The sequence below is a fragment of the Leptodactylus fuscus genome, chromosome 5 (genome assembly GCF_031893055.1).
Source record: "Leptodactylus fuscus isolate aLepFus1 chromosome 5, aLepFus1.hap2, whole genome shotgun sequence".
NCBI classification, from domain to species: Eukaryota; Metazoa; Chordata; class Amphibia; order Anura; family Leptodactylidae; genus Leptodactylus; species Leptodactylus fuscus.
Window position 1 is genome coordinate 194,461,512 of NC_134269.1, and position 16,182 is coordinate 194,477,693.

General features: G+C 45.0%; 1 protein-coding gene across 2 annotated transcripts in view; it reads right to left on the reverse strand.

Annotated features, from left to right (window-relative positions):
* The window catches only part of MAML1 (mastermind like transcriptional coactivator 1), a 54,988-nt gene extending 39,665 nt beyond the window's left edge, over positions 1 to 15,323 (reverse strand). For both annotated transcript variants that reach the window (XM_075274975.1, XM_075274974.1), the window contains exon 1: positions 14,875 to 15,323. In XM_075274975.1, the coding sequence (XP_075131076.1) occupies positions 14,875 to 15,195 (321 nt within the window). In that variant the 5' untranslated portion in view covers positions 15,196 to 15,323. The remainder of the gene's footprint in view (positions 1 to 14,874) is intronic.
* Between the last annotated feature and the right edge of the window lie 859 nt (positions 15,324 to 16,182).

The window sequence follows — 16,182 nt, forward strand, 5'->3', positions numbered from 1 at the left end:
AAGGCTGCATTAAAATGCGGGTTACTGGCTAAACTGGTCCAATAAGTGGACCCCCTGCTATTTTATATATACAGGCGCCTATGGAGCTTTATACCACTCAGCAGGCCGTGTGCTCATCATACTCAAGGAGCCTGTGATACTCCCCGACTGCCGGAGCATTATATGCCACACACTAAGTTATTCATTTCAAAAACTAAAGCCTCAAATGTTGAAGAATTGCTGTACAGAACAAGCATACAGCCTAACAGACCTGCATACCTGCCATCATGGTATACGGACTAAAAAGATCTTGTGCCTGTGTCTAAGATTGGTTATATAATAGCCTAAACTGTGGGACCCCCAAATGGATCCAGACAACAGGGGGGGGGATCAATATCTTCTGATTGGAAAATCCCTTTAAATCCACTGCATTAACGGTATAGACATAATATAACGGCTAATACCTATCCTACCCCTCCTTCCCCACTGCATGCACCTGTAAGCTGCGATACTATACAACGTCATGTCTAAGTGACCCCCAATGGAGTACATAAAGCTGTGGGATGTAATCTGCTTTCCGATACATTGAGAATATAGGGGAAAAATACTGCAATACATTGGGGTGGGGTGGATCAGCACATGGTGAGCCAGTTTTATATACTGTGAGTACAAGTAGAAGACGCCTCTTAATAAAAGAGCTCTGACCTCTTAAAGGGGTTGTCCCATCTCAAGGATGCTATCTATACTGGTAGCTTATGTAAATTGAAGCCTTTTCCTAAATATATTGCTTTAGAAATGCTGCTTTGTTTGCCTGGTATGTGAATTTATTCCTCCCATTGTTTACACATTATTGCTATCACCAGGGACCTGTAGGACAAGTGACGTCACTCACTCACTCCTTGCTCTTGCCAGTAGGACAATCGTTCAGCTAATTGCAGTTTGCTGAAAAAGCCAAGTCTGTTATCTCTCTATGTAAACACACAGATAACACCGAGTCCATTCTGTACAAGCATCTGCATATACTCTAATCTGCAGAAGTGTTCTGTGTCCTGTTCACCCAGAGGGAGGGGAAATACAAGGAGTGAAAAGCAGACACTGCAGGCAGAGTGCAGAGACACAGAGATGGGAAAACACCATTAAGATTAGGGCTACATGGCACACTTTGGCCATAACCAAAGATCGCCATGTCACTCTGCAAATCTGTCGCCCATGTAAGTGAATGTCGTAGCTGAGGTTGCCGCACATGAGACTCCTAGTCGTAAAAGTATCAAGCACCCTTGGGTTCACAATGTGACGTCATTCACTTACATGGGTGAAAGAGGTGCCGGTGACACAGCAAGTTGACTTATTAGAAATAGGTGACTAAATGATGGCTGAGATGCCATGACTACCGCCAATGTGACAGCCCTGAGTCAGCTGGATAACTGGATAGACCAGATGCAGGTACTCCATCCAATCTCATAGCTATGACGAAGCTGAGCTGATGATACGGCGACATTTCTGTTTAGCTTTTATTCCGCGCTGTCCTATTAAGATTTCTAGAAGTAACATTAGGAGAAGGAGGACCTCTTATCTTACATTTCCATTTAGGGTTCAGAAGCAAAATGATGCGGCAGGAAGGAACCAAAGTGACCTCACCAATATCTGTGCCTCAGCCACAGGGAGGAGGAAGCCACTGAGCAACCTCTGAAGATATGCAAGGCATTTCCCACTAGTGAGTGGGTGTCATCGCAGCCTGGAAACCAACAAGGAGATGACATACGGCAACACAACGGAATACTAAATACACAAAACTGCATAAAACACATTGCTGCAAGCAATACTGAGCTTACAACCTGAGAAAACAACAGCACAAATGTGAACGTGACTTAGTGGAGTAAACCCAAACATGGGCTCAATTACAACATGTACGCCGTACTGCCTAAGGCCCGTTCACACAGAAGCTTCTGCACTGAAAGTTTCTGAAGCACCAGGTAGCTTCTACTTTTATGGCCATGGGAATGGAGCCAAGAACAAGAGTCTACAGCCTGAGGCTATGTTCACATCACATTTATGGCCTCCGTTTAGTGTGTACACAGGGACATATACTCTAAAGAGGTGGCTCAAACGGATTCTAAACAGAGATATCCGTCACTCACAGGATGCCACTGTGTATCTCATAAAAAAAAACAAAAAAAAAAAAAACAACCCTTCCTCCACTGGATACCTCCTTTGTATATAGTCTAGTTTTGTGCTATACTGCCTTCCCTTCTTAGGCCTAAATGAACGTCACATGAACCAAGTCATAAAAGGACGAATCCTATGAACCTAAAGTCTGATAGAAAGGTCACTTCAAATATTTTTATTTTAGAAAAATTCCATGAAATAATGCTCATGATGACTGGCTTTGTCTGGCCAAAAAAAAAAAAAATATAATATATATATATTAGTTAAAGAAAAAAAAAAAAAAAGCACGTTAGGAATTTTTCACCACTGGTCCAATATAAAACTATTAACCAATTTGCGTAGATTCAGCAGTTGAGTTATTTAGTTAGGAGGGATTGTCCATGTAACTGGTCCCACCATTGACTGATCACCGAAAATCATGGCCCATTTTCGCCTTGTGTGCACGCCCAGCCTTCAGCATGCGTTTTCACTGATCCCTTAAAGACTTGAGACCATTGAGGGAAACAAAAATAGGACGTGTTCGATTTTATCTCGGTCCATTAAAAAGGATTGTGAAAAACAGCCACATGACAGCCATTACAGAAGTGACTGACGCAAAGCCAATTTGGATGTTTGTGTGAGTAAGGCCTTAGGCTACATGGGGACTTTGGCCGGGACTCAATTTTTTATGGCAAAAAGATCAAACCATACATTTTTTTTTCTGGAGTCTCAACGCAACTCCATTCAGTAATACTAGCGAATGAGCTCAAGCACAATCCATACATCATAAGTCACAGCCAGAGTCACCATGTAGCCCTACCAGGTAGGTCGCCCCTTTGGCCTGGTGTAATTCTTATGCTCAACCTTTAAGCTTGGCATCTACCACGGGAAATGCCCCTGGCAGACTAGACAAAAACATCCATAGATCTCCATTCCCATGGCCCCAGAGAGTCTCTTTAGCCTCCCTTGAAGTATAAAAAACAAAAAAACAAAGAAATATAGGATGGCACTGCTGAGATGCGAATAAGAGTCCAAATAGACTGGAGGTAAATTTGAGGATTATAACCTTGTATGTTAGGAGCCGTGGGGGTGCTCAACAACCAGAAAAAGCAAAATGAAAATGGAACTATTGTAGAAAAATTGGAAGGGCACTCACCCACATCAAGGCTCATCTTCATGCAAACATTCTGAGGCTTGAGAAAGCGCACATAGCTGCACGAAACGGCTGTTGCCTACTTATGCTGTTTTTCCTCCATGCACCAACTGTTTTTAAAGATATGCTACCTTAATAAAGAAGTCTTTTATGAAGATGAGCCTTGATGTGGGTGAGTGCCCTTCCAATTTTTCTACAATACTCCCTTGAAGTATGCAATGCCTTACACTTTAGCTGTATAATGCCGCACTTCCCCATACAGTGGCCATTGACTTATGCTAGTTGGGACAAAGGACCACCAAGTACATCTTTTACCCCATGCCTAAAAATTCCTCTGCTATATTATAAATTACATAGACTAATAATCCACCATCTGCTCCAAGAAGTTTATAGTTACAGGTCAGTTCTGACAACTTCAAAGGGCCCACTTTTATTTATCTGAAGTCTAGTTCCGCGCTTATTTATGCATATTAAAAAGACGGTGGCAACGCACCAGATCCACCATGTAACCCTTAAAGAACTAGCAGAAAAGCCTCGCCAGCAAAACTGCTAAACATGCAGACCGCGGATATTTTGGCTCCACGTGTAGCTGTACCTTTAACAGCGGAGCTTAGCACTGGAGAATGAGCGATTACATGGAGCTCTGGAATGTGTACTGGGTTTGTGCCTAGTGCACTGAGGGGTTGATATAAGGACACAAGGCAACCTTAGAAGCCTATCCTTTATCCTAACCATGACAAGTGGGAGAAGGTTTTGCAGTCTGGGCAAGCAGAAGGTGCTGGCAGTGACACACCGGCAACCATGGGGTTAACAGCGGCAGCCGCAGCAGATGCTCGGAGCCTCGCAGTTTGTCAGATCCTATTAAATGGTGAATTCCTGAGACATAGGAGGGTTACTGTATGCCCCAGCCTGCTAATTAAAAACCCATTCAAGGGGCCCCTAATTATCCTGACCCATATTTTCGAGAAAGACAGAATGAAAAAATTACAGATACCCCGCTCCCTTAAGATTAACACGACCTGAATATCCAAGAGCGGTGTTTACGTGCGGGGATAGAAGATCCATCATCCGCACATTGACATGTAGTAGTACACCAGCTACCCCACATGTAATAGTACACGAAGTAGTATGCCGGCGCCCTCCCATGTAATAGCATACGTAGTAGTACGCCAGCTAACTCCCCCCCATGTAATAGTACACCGGCTACCCCCCAATGTAATAGTACACATAGTAGTATGCCGGCGCCCTCCCATGTAATAGCATACGTAGTAGTACGCCAGCTAACTCCCCCCCCCATGTAATAGTACACCGGCTACCCCCCAATGTAATAGTACACGTAGTAGTAGTATGCCGGCGCCCTCCCATGTAATAGCATACGTAGTAGTACGCCAGCTAACTCCTCCCATGTAATAGTACACCGGCTACCCCCCAATGTAATAGTACACGTAGTAGTATGCCGGCGCCCTCCCATGTAATAGCATACGTAGTAGTACGCCAGCTAACTCCCCCCCCCATGTAATAGTACACCGGCTACCCTCCAATGTAATAGTACACGTAGTAGTAGTATGCCGGCGCCCTCCCATGTAATAGCATACGTAGTAGTACGCCAGCTAACTCCTCCCATGTAATAGTACACCGGCTACCCCCCAATGTAATAGTACACGTAGTAGTATGCCGGCGCCCTCCCATGTAATAGCATACGTAGTAGTACGCCAGCTAACTCCCCCCCCCATGTAATAGTACACCGGCTACCCTCCAATGTAATAGTACACGTAGTAGTAGTATGCCGGCGCCCTCCCATGTAATAGCATACGTAGTAGTACGCCAGCTAACTCCTCCCATGTAATAGTACACCGGCTACCCCCCAATGTAATAGTACACGTAGTAGTATGCCGACGCCCCCTCCCCCCAAGTAATAGTACACGTAGTAGTATGCTGACGACCCCCCAAGTAATATTACACGTAGTAGTATGCCGGCTACCTCCCCATGTAATAGTACACCAGCACCCCCCCCCCCCATGTAATGGTACATGTAGTATTACACCAACTATTTTCTCATGTAATAATACACTTAGTGGCCCGCCAGCTATTCCACTATGTAATAGTAAATGTAGTAGTACACTAGCTATACCCCATGTAATAGGACATGTAGTAGTAGTAGTAGTAGTAGTAGTACGGCAGCTATATCTCATGTAGTAGTACGGAAACTACCCACCAACCGAACGGAAACCACACAGACCCCATTATAGTCTTGTGCATAGGTTTCCACTTGGGGGGTCCCCAAGCAGACTACCCAAATAAAATCCCAAACGCAGAAGTGAACCGGGCCTAAATAATACATGTAGTAGTACGCTGGGCATCCTTCATTTTAGGGCATGTTCACATTGCCTAAAATGGATTCTGTGTGTGAACATGCCCCAACAGAATGCCGATACGGTGCACTGGCATCCCATCACGGCATTCCACTCCGGATTATGCCCAAATGAATAGGCCTAATCGGGAGAGAGTCTTGCGCCGCAGACACTGCAGCCGAGTCAGCCGTGGAATCCGTGGCAAGATACATCATCTCGCTTCTTTTTTCCACTACTAGCTAGCAGAAAAAGTAGTGAGCGGCTCTCATTGAAGGCAATGGGAGCAGTTTTGGCAGGTGGATTTTGAGGCGGATTCCATGTCAAAATCTGCTGCCAAAAAACTGTGTGAACTAGCCCTATAGTACATGCAGTAGTATGCCAAATATTTGCTATTTATGTAACTAAGTAGGTCAATGAAAATATAACATGGTCTCCAATACAATTATAATCATACCCTAATATATCCTAGAGGATTGTAGGGAATTTGTGGTTTTCACTATGGTCACGAGTATCTGCATTATAGACTGGTATAGGGTGCCATAAAACAACTCTCTGTTAAAGTGACCCTCTAGTCATGACCTGATACTATATAAAGCAATACCAAGCACAGCCACTATACAGTGTACGGCGCTCTTCTTTGTAAGCAGGGAACCAGCAGATATAACCAGGGCCCTGACACCCTATAGGATGTTCATTTTATGCCATGCAGTCAATGGATAGTACATTATTCAACGCGGAGTAACAAGCAGCACAATCCCGAAACCCAATCTATAGAAGAGAAGCCTGGACCACTTGGAACTTTGCTTTTTAACAGATCTGCATTGATAGTGATGTGAAATGAATAATGTTTCCTATCATGATGGCCGCATCACCAGGACGTATCCTCACGCCGCCCTGCCACAGAAATAACCCACAGGCATCATTCAGAAAACATCAAACGCTATTAGACCCAAAAGGAACAGAGTGTTCCTCAGAAGACAGAGTGCCAGACCTCATCCCATGAAGATCCCACTGTGCGACCGCCTAGAATGTCAAGGCTTGCAAATTAAAGTAGGCCGGGACCCCAAAGACTTTCTGTGAGCACAGGTGGCCAAGTCAGGACAGACCCTGCAAAGTATTTATTTAGGAGGGGGCCAGTGACAGGCCCCTATAGAAAGCCTATATACTGCTATATGGCATACAAAATATAGAGATTGAAAGGGTTCCTCCATAAGCATCAACATGATGCCACAAACAGCCCAGTAACCTGTATAACGAAATTCTCCAACCACTGAATCCTGTACTGTCTGGTAGGACAGAGAAACCCCAGACCAACACCAAGAGTACTGCAATTCCCACCCAAGTGCATAGAAACTGAGCTGCAGTAACACAGTACTGCCACTACAAAATGGATGGCGCTGTCTGCTTCTGGCTCCATTCACTTTGTAGTTTCATCAGTATGGGGGTGTCAGATGCTCGACCCACATTATACAGTTACCAATGACCTGTCCCTGCACCATGAAAGCCCTCGTTAAGGCCAAGGACACACAATACTGAAAACTTTTTTTTTTTTTTACGCCAAAGAAGGAATGGTTTCAAAATGAACGGGAGTTTTAAAGGAAGTTATTATACAGTACTTATCCCTTCTGCTACATGCACTCCTGGCTTTGGTAAAAAAAAAAAAAAAAAAAAAAAAAACTTCTTTGCAATGTGTGGCCTCAGACTAAAACAGAGTGCTTAGAGACTAAGGGCCTGTTCTCACAGCGGAAAATGAAGACCACTGAGTGTCTTAGGTGACGGCGCGGCAATATCCGCTTATTTTTTGTAATTTGCCTCCAGATCAGCACTGAATTCAGCTGTGTGAACATACCCTAAAGGGGCTTCCTTCCAAGAACAGCACCACAACTACCTACAGGTTGTGTCTGGTATTGCAGCTCGACTCCAACCTTAAAGGGGTTGTCCCATCACAAGGATCCTATCTATACTGCTTGTTAATGTGGATGTAACACTTTTCCTAAATACATTGCTTCAGCAAAACTGCTTTGTTTGTCCACTATCTTAGTTTATTCAATTCTTTGTGGCCACAGCCCTGACTTATCTGCTCAAAAGTCAAGTGATGTATCTGCTGCTCTCAGGGGGGAGGGAGGAGGGGCTAAGTGCACAGAAGTGAGCCTGTGTTTCTAGCTATTCCTGTGTCTACACCATGTGATCTAGGTCCCTGCTCTTAGATAGAGGAGAGGAGCTGCTTTCATTTCTGAACTCGTCTTCTGTACTCCCAGTTATCAGGCTAGCTAATTCAATTGTGTTCATTATGGCAGAGACAGGCAGTCTCTGTATGTAACACAGAATGGAGTTGCTGCTGCCTGTACTTCATAGTCCAATATTGTGCATATAGTATTGTTTGAGGACCTTTGATGACATCCCAGGCCATTCAGCCACCCCATAGGATCACGCTATGCGGTGGGCGGAGCTACATGCTGATTTGGGGGTGGAGCTAAACAGCAGGTTGCATGTGAAACCCCACCCACCAAATGATGCAAGAAACCAAGAAGAAAGAAGATTTTACAGCAGTGAAGACTGGTGAGTATGCGACGTGGGAATGCCCCTTTAATGGTATTAAAAAAAAAAAAAAAGTCCCTGTTCTCACATTGACAGCCTATTACAAGCTCATGAGATATGGGCATCAAGTTGCCTATAGAAACCTGCTCTTATTCACCATGTCCTCAGCATCCCTCAGAAAAGTAAGAGGATCCTACAGTTCTTGTACTTGTACACAGGGAAAACGTTCACCATTGCGCAGCTAACGTTAACATACTGATATATTTAAAAACGTAGGTTTTCTGCAGGTCCCCGCAGGCAACATGTGAATGTGACTGGACAAAATCTCATTTATTTTGCCAATACCATAAAACCTAATCTTTTTTTTTTTTTTTTCAACAGCAACCAAAAAAAACATTGTTTATGTGCAACATGGGGTCTGAGTATAACCGAAACACTGTTAGCAAACCTGATGTGTCACTCAGTGCAGGACCTAAGGGGGTTGGATATGACACGGGTACTGCTAGCGGTCCCTGCCAACCTCAGATCTGCACCAAATTTATATATAGCCTACAGTCATCTTCAGTGTTTTTACTATAATCACTAATCGACGCGCTTTGTGAACGTGCACTAAGGATGGATGGAAAATTACCATTAGCTTTAGGGTTAGAATAACTACCATTGGACGAAATAATGTACAATGCTGAAAACTTTCAAAGCCATAAGGGACTCTCCATTTCATTCATTTATGGGTGGGTCTAAAAGAATCTAAAATGTCAATTCTAATTTTCGGCTGCCGAGATCTGTCCCATCAAGACACATGCAGTCAACACTTGCTTGGCACCGCATACACTATATTAGATACATACCAGCCTGAGTATACCCATCCCATAAACACTGCTGGCTCCAAGCCATTGTCCCCACTTTACCCGGGGGGCATAAACGTTTTCTCGAACCTCAGACCTAGTGACTTCCAAAACTCGGCACACAAGCCGGACAAGCTATCAAGGAAATCATGACAGTAATAGCCCTGACCACACAAACGCTCGGTGACTCAAATGGGAGTTTCCATGCTGAAGTATCAAACCTGCCAACTGAGCCCAGTATTAAAGCAATAAGCAGCCTGTTCAGCTCAGGAGCTGGAAAGGGTTAACATCACAAGACTGTCAAGGTAAGGTTGGCAAAAAACATACAGTGTCCACAAATCAGTGAAATCCCAAATTCATATAAACCATCTCTTTTACACCCCTCTAATTCCATACACATTCCCATAGAACGACTGTTTCTACTGACTAGAATGCCAGAACTACAGTAAAGACTGACACACAGGATGAGGAAGTAATGGGGGCAGGAGTGCTCGATGACAATGCAAGTTCCCAAAGTGACAACTCAAGTGGGCATTTATTAGGAAATAGAGGTCAGAAATGACAGTATTGCTCTTTATCACTTATGTCGCTCACGTCTAGGCTAGTCCATGACATAATACACCACAATGATCACTTTAGCAGACGACTTAAATGAAGAAAAACAAAGAGGGCAAAGGGGAGGCTGGCACCTCAAACACCATGAGGCAGGCCAGCAGCTGGAGGATGCCCTGCCAACATTTCAAGACTCTTGTTAACTTTGCAGGAGATAGTTGAGATGAGTTACATGTCCGAGCGGGGCTGAAATCCCTGCTAATGATACACAGCAGACAGACCTCTGGCTCCGGTGCCAAGCCTTCCCTGTGCCAACCCAACGCAAACAAACCTTACAGCTTTACAGCTGACAGACACTCCATAAAAGATGTCTACCCGGGTGCATTTATCACACTCCATGGCCAACACACAAACAGAAATGAAAGCCTGCCAAGCTGAGGCGACAGAAACTGGAGGGTGGCAAAGGCTCGCTGCCATGGGACATCATGGAGATGGGATCCGGGTTTATGTTAATAGGGAGAAAACATATAAGGAGGAGACAATATTAACTATTATTATGATACATGACACATATACTACAGGGGTTTGTGATACTCCACCGTACCACCATAAGCCTCCAACCCCACAAGGAAGGTTTGTTTTTTGTTTGTTTTTTTGGGTGAAGGGCAGTTGGGATGCCATATGAATCCTCAAAATGTTCCCTAGGTATGGCAGGTAGGTCCCATAGGAGATCTATGGTATTATACATATACTAACAGCACCTGAATACAAGTACTTAGAGGCTACATGGCTCGGCCAAGAGGAGGCACGTGGTGTCAATGGATCGGTAAAAAAAAAAATAAATTAAAAGATATATAGAGGAATCTGAGTCGGTGGTAATGTCTACTGGACCCCCCAGCCCTGGCCATCAGTACTAACAAGTGTACAGCTAAATAGTGCGCCAACCGCACGCAGATGAAGTACGCCCATCCAGGGTGCCCAATGGCCGTGCAATTTTGGAGTTAAGACTGACATATAAGAATCCTGGATTGCCTGGGTTTTGTGGAGGAACACCATCTCAAATCTCTCCGCAAATTCTGTGTGAACTTGCCCTAACTCAGAAGACAGTACAGAAATCTGCTATAGGTTTCCCAAGATCTCTGTAAAAAAACCTGCATGTGAATTTGCAGCGTACTTTACTGAACACGACCTACAACAAACAGGCTGTAGGTTTCCGAAGCTGCTCATGTTCATGCGTGGATTTATTTCTACTAAGAATCAATGGGGCTTCACAATCACCACCCACTTATAGGATGAGGCCCCACATGGTAGTAATGCAGATTTTTTTTTTTTTGTTGCAGATTTTGTTGCGTTTTTTTTTTTTTTTTTTTTTTTTTTTTTTAGTCAAAACCAAAAATTGCTACAACAGCAATGGGAAATATATAGTAAGTTCTTATACTTCTACCTCTTACTCAATCCAACGCTGGATAAGTCTGTATTTGCTATATCCAAAGACTGTAGTATCAGCTGTCCATTGTTCTGGTCCATCAGAGGACAAGAACAGCGTACAAGTGGACTTATAACTATAATGGGGGGGGGGGGGGAGTGAATAAATGACTAAAACGGGGTCCTCGGTTTTTAAACTGAAATCTGCAACCAAAAAAGGCATGCGTGCAGGACTTTTTTGTCGGCCAATTTCTGTAATGTGAATGTAGCCTTAGGTGGTCTTCCACTTCAAAATACTCTCCAAAAACCATCCCTATTCAGTCTCCGATTGTTTTTAATGGGAGGCAGCGATGGACACTCTTCCAGAACATAAAAGAAGAGAAGCGTTCTTCTCAACCCCATAGAAAGAAGCCGGGGCTCCACAGTATCCACAGGTTTTGGAGAGCATTTTGATGAAGACCAAATTCCTCCATATGATGCCACACACTATCACATACCATATTAAGCGGCGTTCACACTACCGCCGCTGTCTGCCCCAGGGCTTCCGTCGTAAACCCGAGGGAAACTGGACAGGAGATGGCTCGCTGGCGGAGAGCTTTAAAACCCATTTATTTGAATTTTATTTTTTTTTTAATGGCGACTGCTGGTGTCCGTATGCGGCCTCTCCACCCAGAAACCGATTTTTTGTGTGCAAAAAAAACCAGTTTCCAGGCGGAGAGGCTGCATACGGACATCAGAAGTCACCTTTAAGAACCCATTACAAGGGCTGTCCTCTAGATACATTGTGTGGGGTCAACCATTATGCTTCATAGAGACACAAAGTGCTGGAATAAAATGTAACACTAATAAAGATTATATTATATAGTAATATAAAAGGGCCGCCATGTGCCACTAGCGACTATATAAGCCCAACTAAGCTAGCAAGGAAGGATCGCACTCATTTGAGCACCATCTTCCCCTTATTTTTGTGACTGGCCTAAGTTTCGAGCCCGCCTCCACCACCCAAACTTCTGACACATCTATAAGATATATCAAAAATGTTGTACAAGTGCAGTTAACCTCTTCATCATCCACTAGAAACATCTCTGACGGAGAAGGTCCTGGCCTACCCCACTGTGTTACTCGCCTACCTGTGTCATGAAAGGATCACGGCAGTCACCGATGATTCTCTCTATCCTAGAGAAGACCAAGTAAACTCTCCATAAATCTGAAAACTAATCCTTATTAACCCTAAGGAGGAACTCTTTATGTGTCACTGACTACAAAGTCTGCACCTTGATTCCTCCGTGTCACCAATTGGGGCAGAAATAGTCTTACCGTATGAAGACACTGCAAACAACACTATAGAGCTCAGCATTTCTAGGTTACAATGATCCTGATAACTATACATATACACGTTACATGGCGGCACTATCCAAGGCTAAACAAGGTTTCGACAAGTTCCTATTTTCTTCTTATTGAGACTTCTACTGACGCCTACAAAGGCTCTGAGTATTGAGCTATCGGCTTCAGACTTCTATGCCCACCCCTGCATTAATACGCACCACACCATGAAGCGCAGTGTGTATACTGTACGAAGCAGCGCATAACCCGGCCTCCAGGCAGCTGCACTCTCGTGCCCCATGGTGCAACTTCCTACAGTACGTGAATCATTCACAGCAGCCCTGACTGGCTGACACACTATGACTGGGTTAACCCTTCCCATGCCTAGACAATGCTTGACGCGCGATTACTGTAAACTTCACTCATTTCCTTACAGAGAGCGACAAAGGACTGACTCAAAACTTTCATGCTACTAAAAAGGGGCGTTAACTGTTTCGCTTCTGTAAAGACGCAAAGTCAGAGTCCGGTATCACCGTGACAGGGATCATTTTAGTCGGAAATGTCAAGTATTACTATTAGAGGAGCGAACACATTTTACTACTGAGTAGTGAGTGCAAGTACTGGAGGCACCTTTAAGAAAGAAGAAATAGTGTTGTAATGTTGTCTACCTTGTCACTATGCAATGTTTCAAAAATGTATGTAAGTGACACAGATCCCTAGAGGTTAGTCACAAGATCCAAGGCAGTCCCCAAGACCACCTCATCTTGCTCCATCAAAAGACAGACCCCAAAACCACCACATCTTCCTACTCCAAAAGACAGACCCCAAGACCACCACATCTTCCTACTCCAAAAGACAGACCCCAAGACCACCACATCTTCCTACTCCAAAAGACAGACCCCAAGACCACCACATCTTCCTACTCCAAAAGACAGACCCCAAGACCACCGCATCTTCCTACTCCAAAAGACAGACCCCAAGACCACCACATCTTCCTACTCCAAAACACAGACCCCAAGACCACCGCATCTTCCTACTCCAAAAGACAGTCCCCAAGACCACCGCATCTTCCTACTCCAAAATAAAGTCCCAAGACCACCTCATGCCCCTCCCCTCCCAAGGCTGTCCATTAGGATTATGGGCTGTCTTGGGGTGAGGATATTTACCAGGAAATCAATGATGCTCTTAAAATAAAAGATCTAAATAACAACCTCAAGACCGTCCACAAAAACAACCCTACAGGAAACCTCACCTCCAAAGACTGAGGACAATACACCCTCGCCCCCACCCAAAGACATGCCACAATAATATTTTATTAATGAAGTAGTATGTAACGTCTGTCACCCAAGTCCTGCATGCTACACAAATAGTACACAAAGAGGCAGTCTATACCAAAAGCCCTATACAAAGGAGATGGCCCCTTCCAAATCTTCCCTAGACTGCCAGGGATGGCGATCAATGGCCTTCCTTCCTGACAGCTAGAGATTCAGCACAGCCTCATCCTCGCCCATAAGCTCGAGCAAGTATACAGGACAGGAGAGTACTTGTAGTTCTCCTTTCATTGAATTCAGAAGCCACATCGTGATATAAAACAACAATGCAGCCCCCCCATCCCGGTCACCAGACTGGCAATTTTGGGGTAGGGGCACTTGTAGTCCCAAGTAAACACTACAGTCGGGCTCTCACAGTACAGTCGCTCACAAGGTGTTACAAGTTATTACACCAATCTTACACAGGAAAAAGTAATACTAAGTAAACAGTCCCAATGGCCGGCCAGAAGGTCTGAACAAAATATTTAGTAACACCATAGAAACCGAATAAAATAAAGCCAAGTGATGATGACAATGACGTTACCGGTAGTACAAAGTCCTCGAAATAACCGGGCCTGGCATCACTCACTGGTGGCTTATACACCATCGGCAAAAACAGACGCAGCCATGTGGGCAACCAAAATAAAGAGACCTTCAGCCGAGGAGGGACTACCCAAAAGCATGTGCATGAATTTTCAATCACCCACCTACCCACCTTTACAGTGTTAGGCTATAGAATCAAATGCAGTACAGGCCACAAACATAACAACCTGTGACACAACACGGGCTGGCGTTCTGAGCATGCTGGGACTTGTAGTTACCGCAACCATCAGTTGGGAACACATGCTGAGATTTGTAGTCCCAGTACAGGTAGCCTACATCAGGACATTAGGGTAACTAGATGGCGACACTATCAGCAAGTGTCGGAAAACGTAAAGTCTCCGGCAACAACATTCCTATCAAAATAACTTAGCGATGGCGGTCAGGATTTCACTCATTAAACAAAAAAATTCTAATTTAAAGGATACAATATAACTGGTAAATCAGCGGTGACTAACGCCAAAGACCTGAGGCGGCGACAATCTGAGGGGACTAGTGAACTTTACACAAACTTTTTGGGAACTTTTAGGACATGTAGTAAACTTCTATATAAGACAGTAGTGTAATACAGAGCACCACCAGCTCTGCTGGGGGGCGCCACAAGCTCTAGACTGCTCTCCATGGCTGCAGCAGGCTCTGCACGAAGCACTTACCGCGATCAGGGTGCTGTTCCTGCACTGCTCCCCGTTGCTACCTCCGTCCCCCGGCTCCATGGTGCCGCTGCTGGCCTGGTTACTCCGGGTAGCGTCGCTGTTGGCAGGCGGCTGCTGCCTGTGCTTGCCGGCTCGCTTGGCCTTGGCCTGCAGGCAGCGCTGGTGCAGCTGGAAGGTGTGCTGCCGCTCTATCTCCAGCCTCTCTCCGGCCACGGCATCGTAGCGGGACTCACAGTTACCGTGGTGCCGCCGGCACAGCTCTATCCGCCGGCGGAGGCGCTCCATCACCGCGCTGTGCCGGGGAACCACAAAATCCGCCATCTGGAGGGAACCTCGATAGCAACCTGTTCCCAGCGACCAGCCCTCCCGCCCGCTTCACAGTTCCCCGGACCGTCTTCGCCCTCTCGCCATTGTTATCTGCGCAGCCGCCATCTTGAAACTGCTTTTCTCTTTTTTTTTTTTTCCTTTTTCTTTTTTTTTTTTCCTCTTAGTACATGGCCGTGACGTCACGGGAGACATGCTCGGCGTCAACCAATAGGAGACGAGTTGGGCGGGGCCGAGCGGTGACGTTGTGTTTTGTAAACGGAGTTGTTTGTCTACGGAGGAGGCATTGGGAAAAAAAGGGTGGAGAGAGTGAGGAATTTGCGCTTCGCCCTATCAGAAGGAGAGGGCGGGGCCTGCACGTGTTGATTGATAGGTTCGCCCCTCCCATAAGTTGTTGAAGTTTCCTTAGCTCAAAACAAAACAAGTGGTTTATTTGTTTAACTTTTTTTTTTCTTTTTGGAACAAAGTTCAGATTGTGCAGAGAATCTAAAAATAGCAGAAGGACAGCAACTCCTGAGCTGCACACAATATAACCCAGCAGCTATTTATAGCCGGATATCAGCCTGCTCCATGAGCAGCTCCTTCCATTTACTGTGGAGCTTCTGGTTGTGGTCGGCGCTTTCATAACTCTCCTTGTATAATACACATTCCTAGAATTATTATATAACCGGGGCTGCGGGAAATCTTCATGGGTTGGAAGCTTCTTCTGTTAAAGGGAAAGTCTGATAATCCAAAGTGATCAATGGTGTGTCCAATGCAAAGGTTTCATAAGTGCCCCCCTGCCACCATCCCCCGCATCATGCCCAAATTATAATGCCCCCTCAATGGCTTCCACATAGTGTAATGCCTCTTCAGTGGCCCCATACAATATAATGCCCATGACAAAGTTAAATGCCCCTGCACTGGTCCCATATCATGTAATGGTTCATCACACATTAACCTGTCCCCCTCAGTGGCTACTCTGACATTAACCTGTTCACTTCG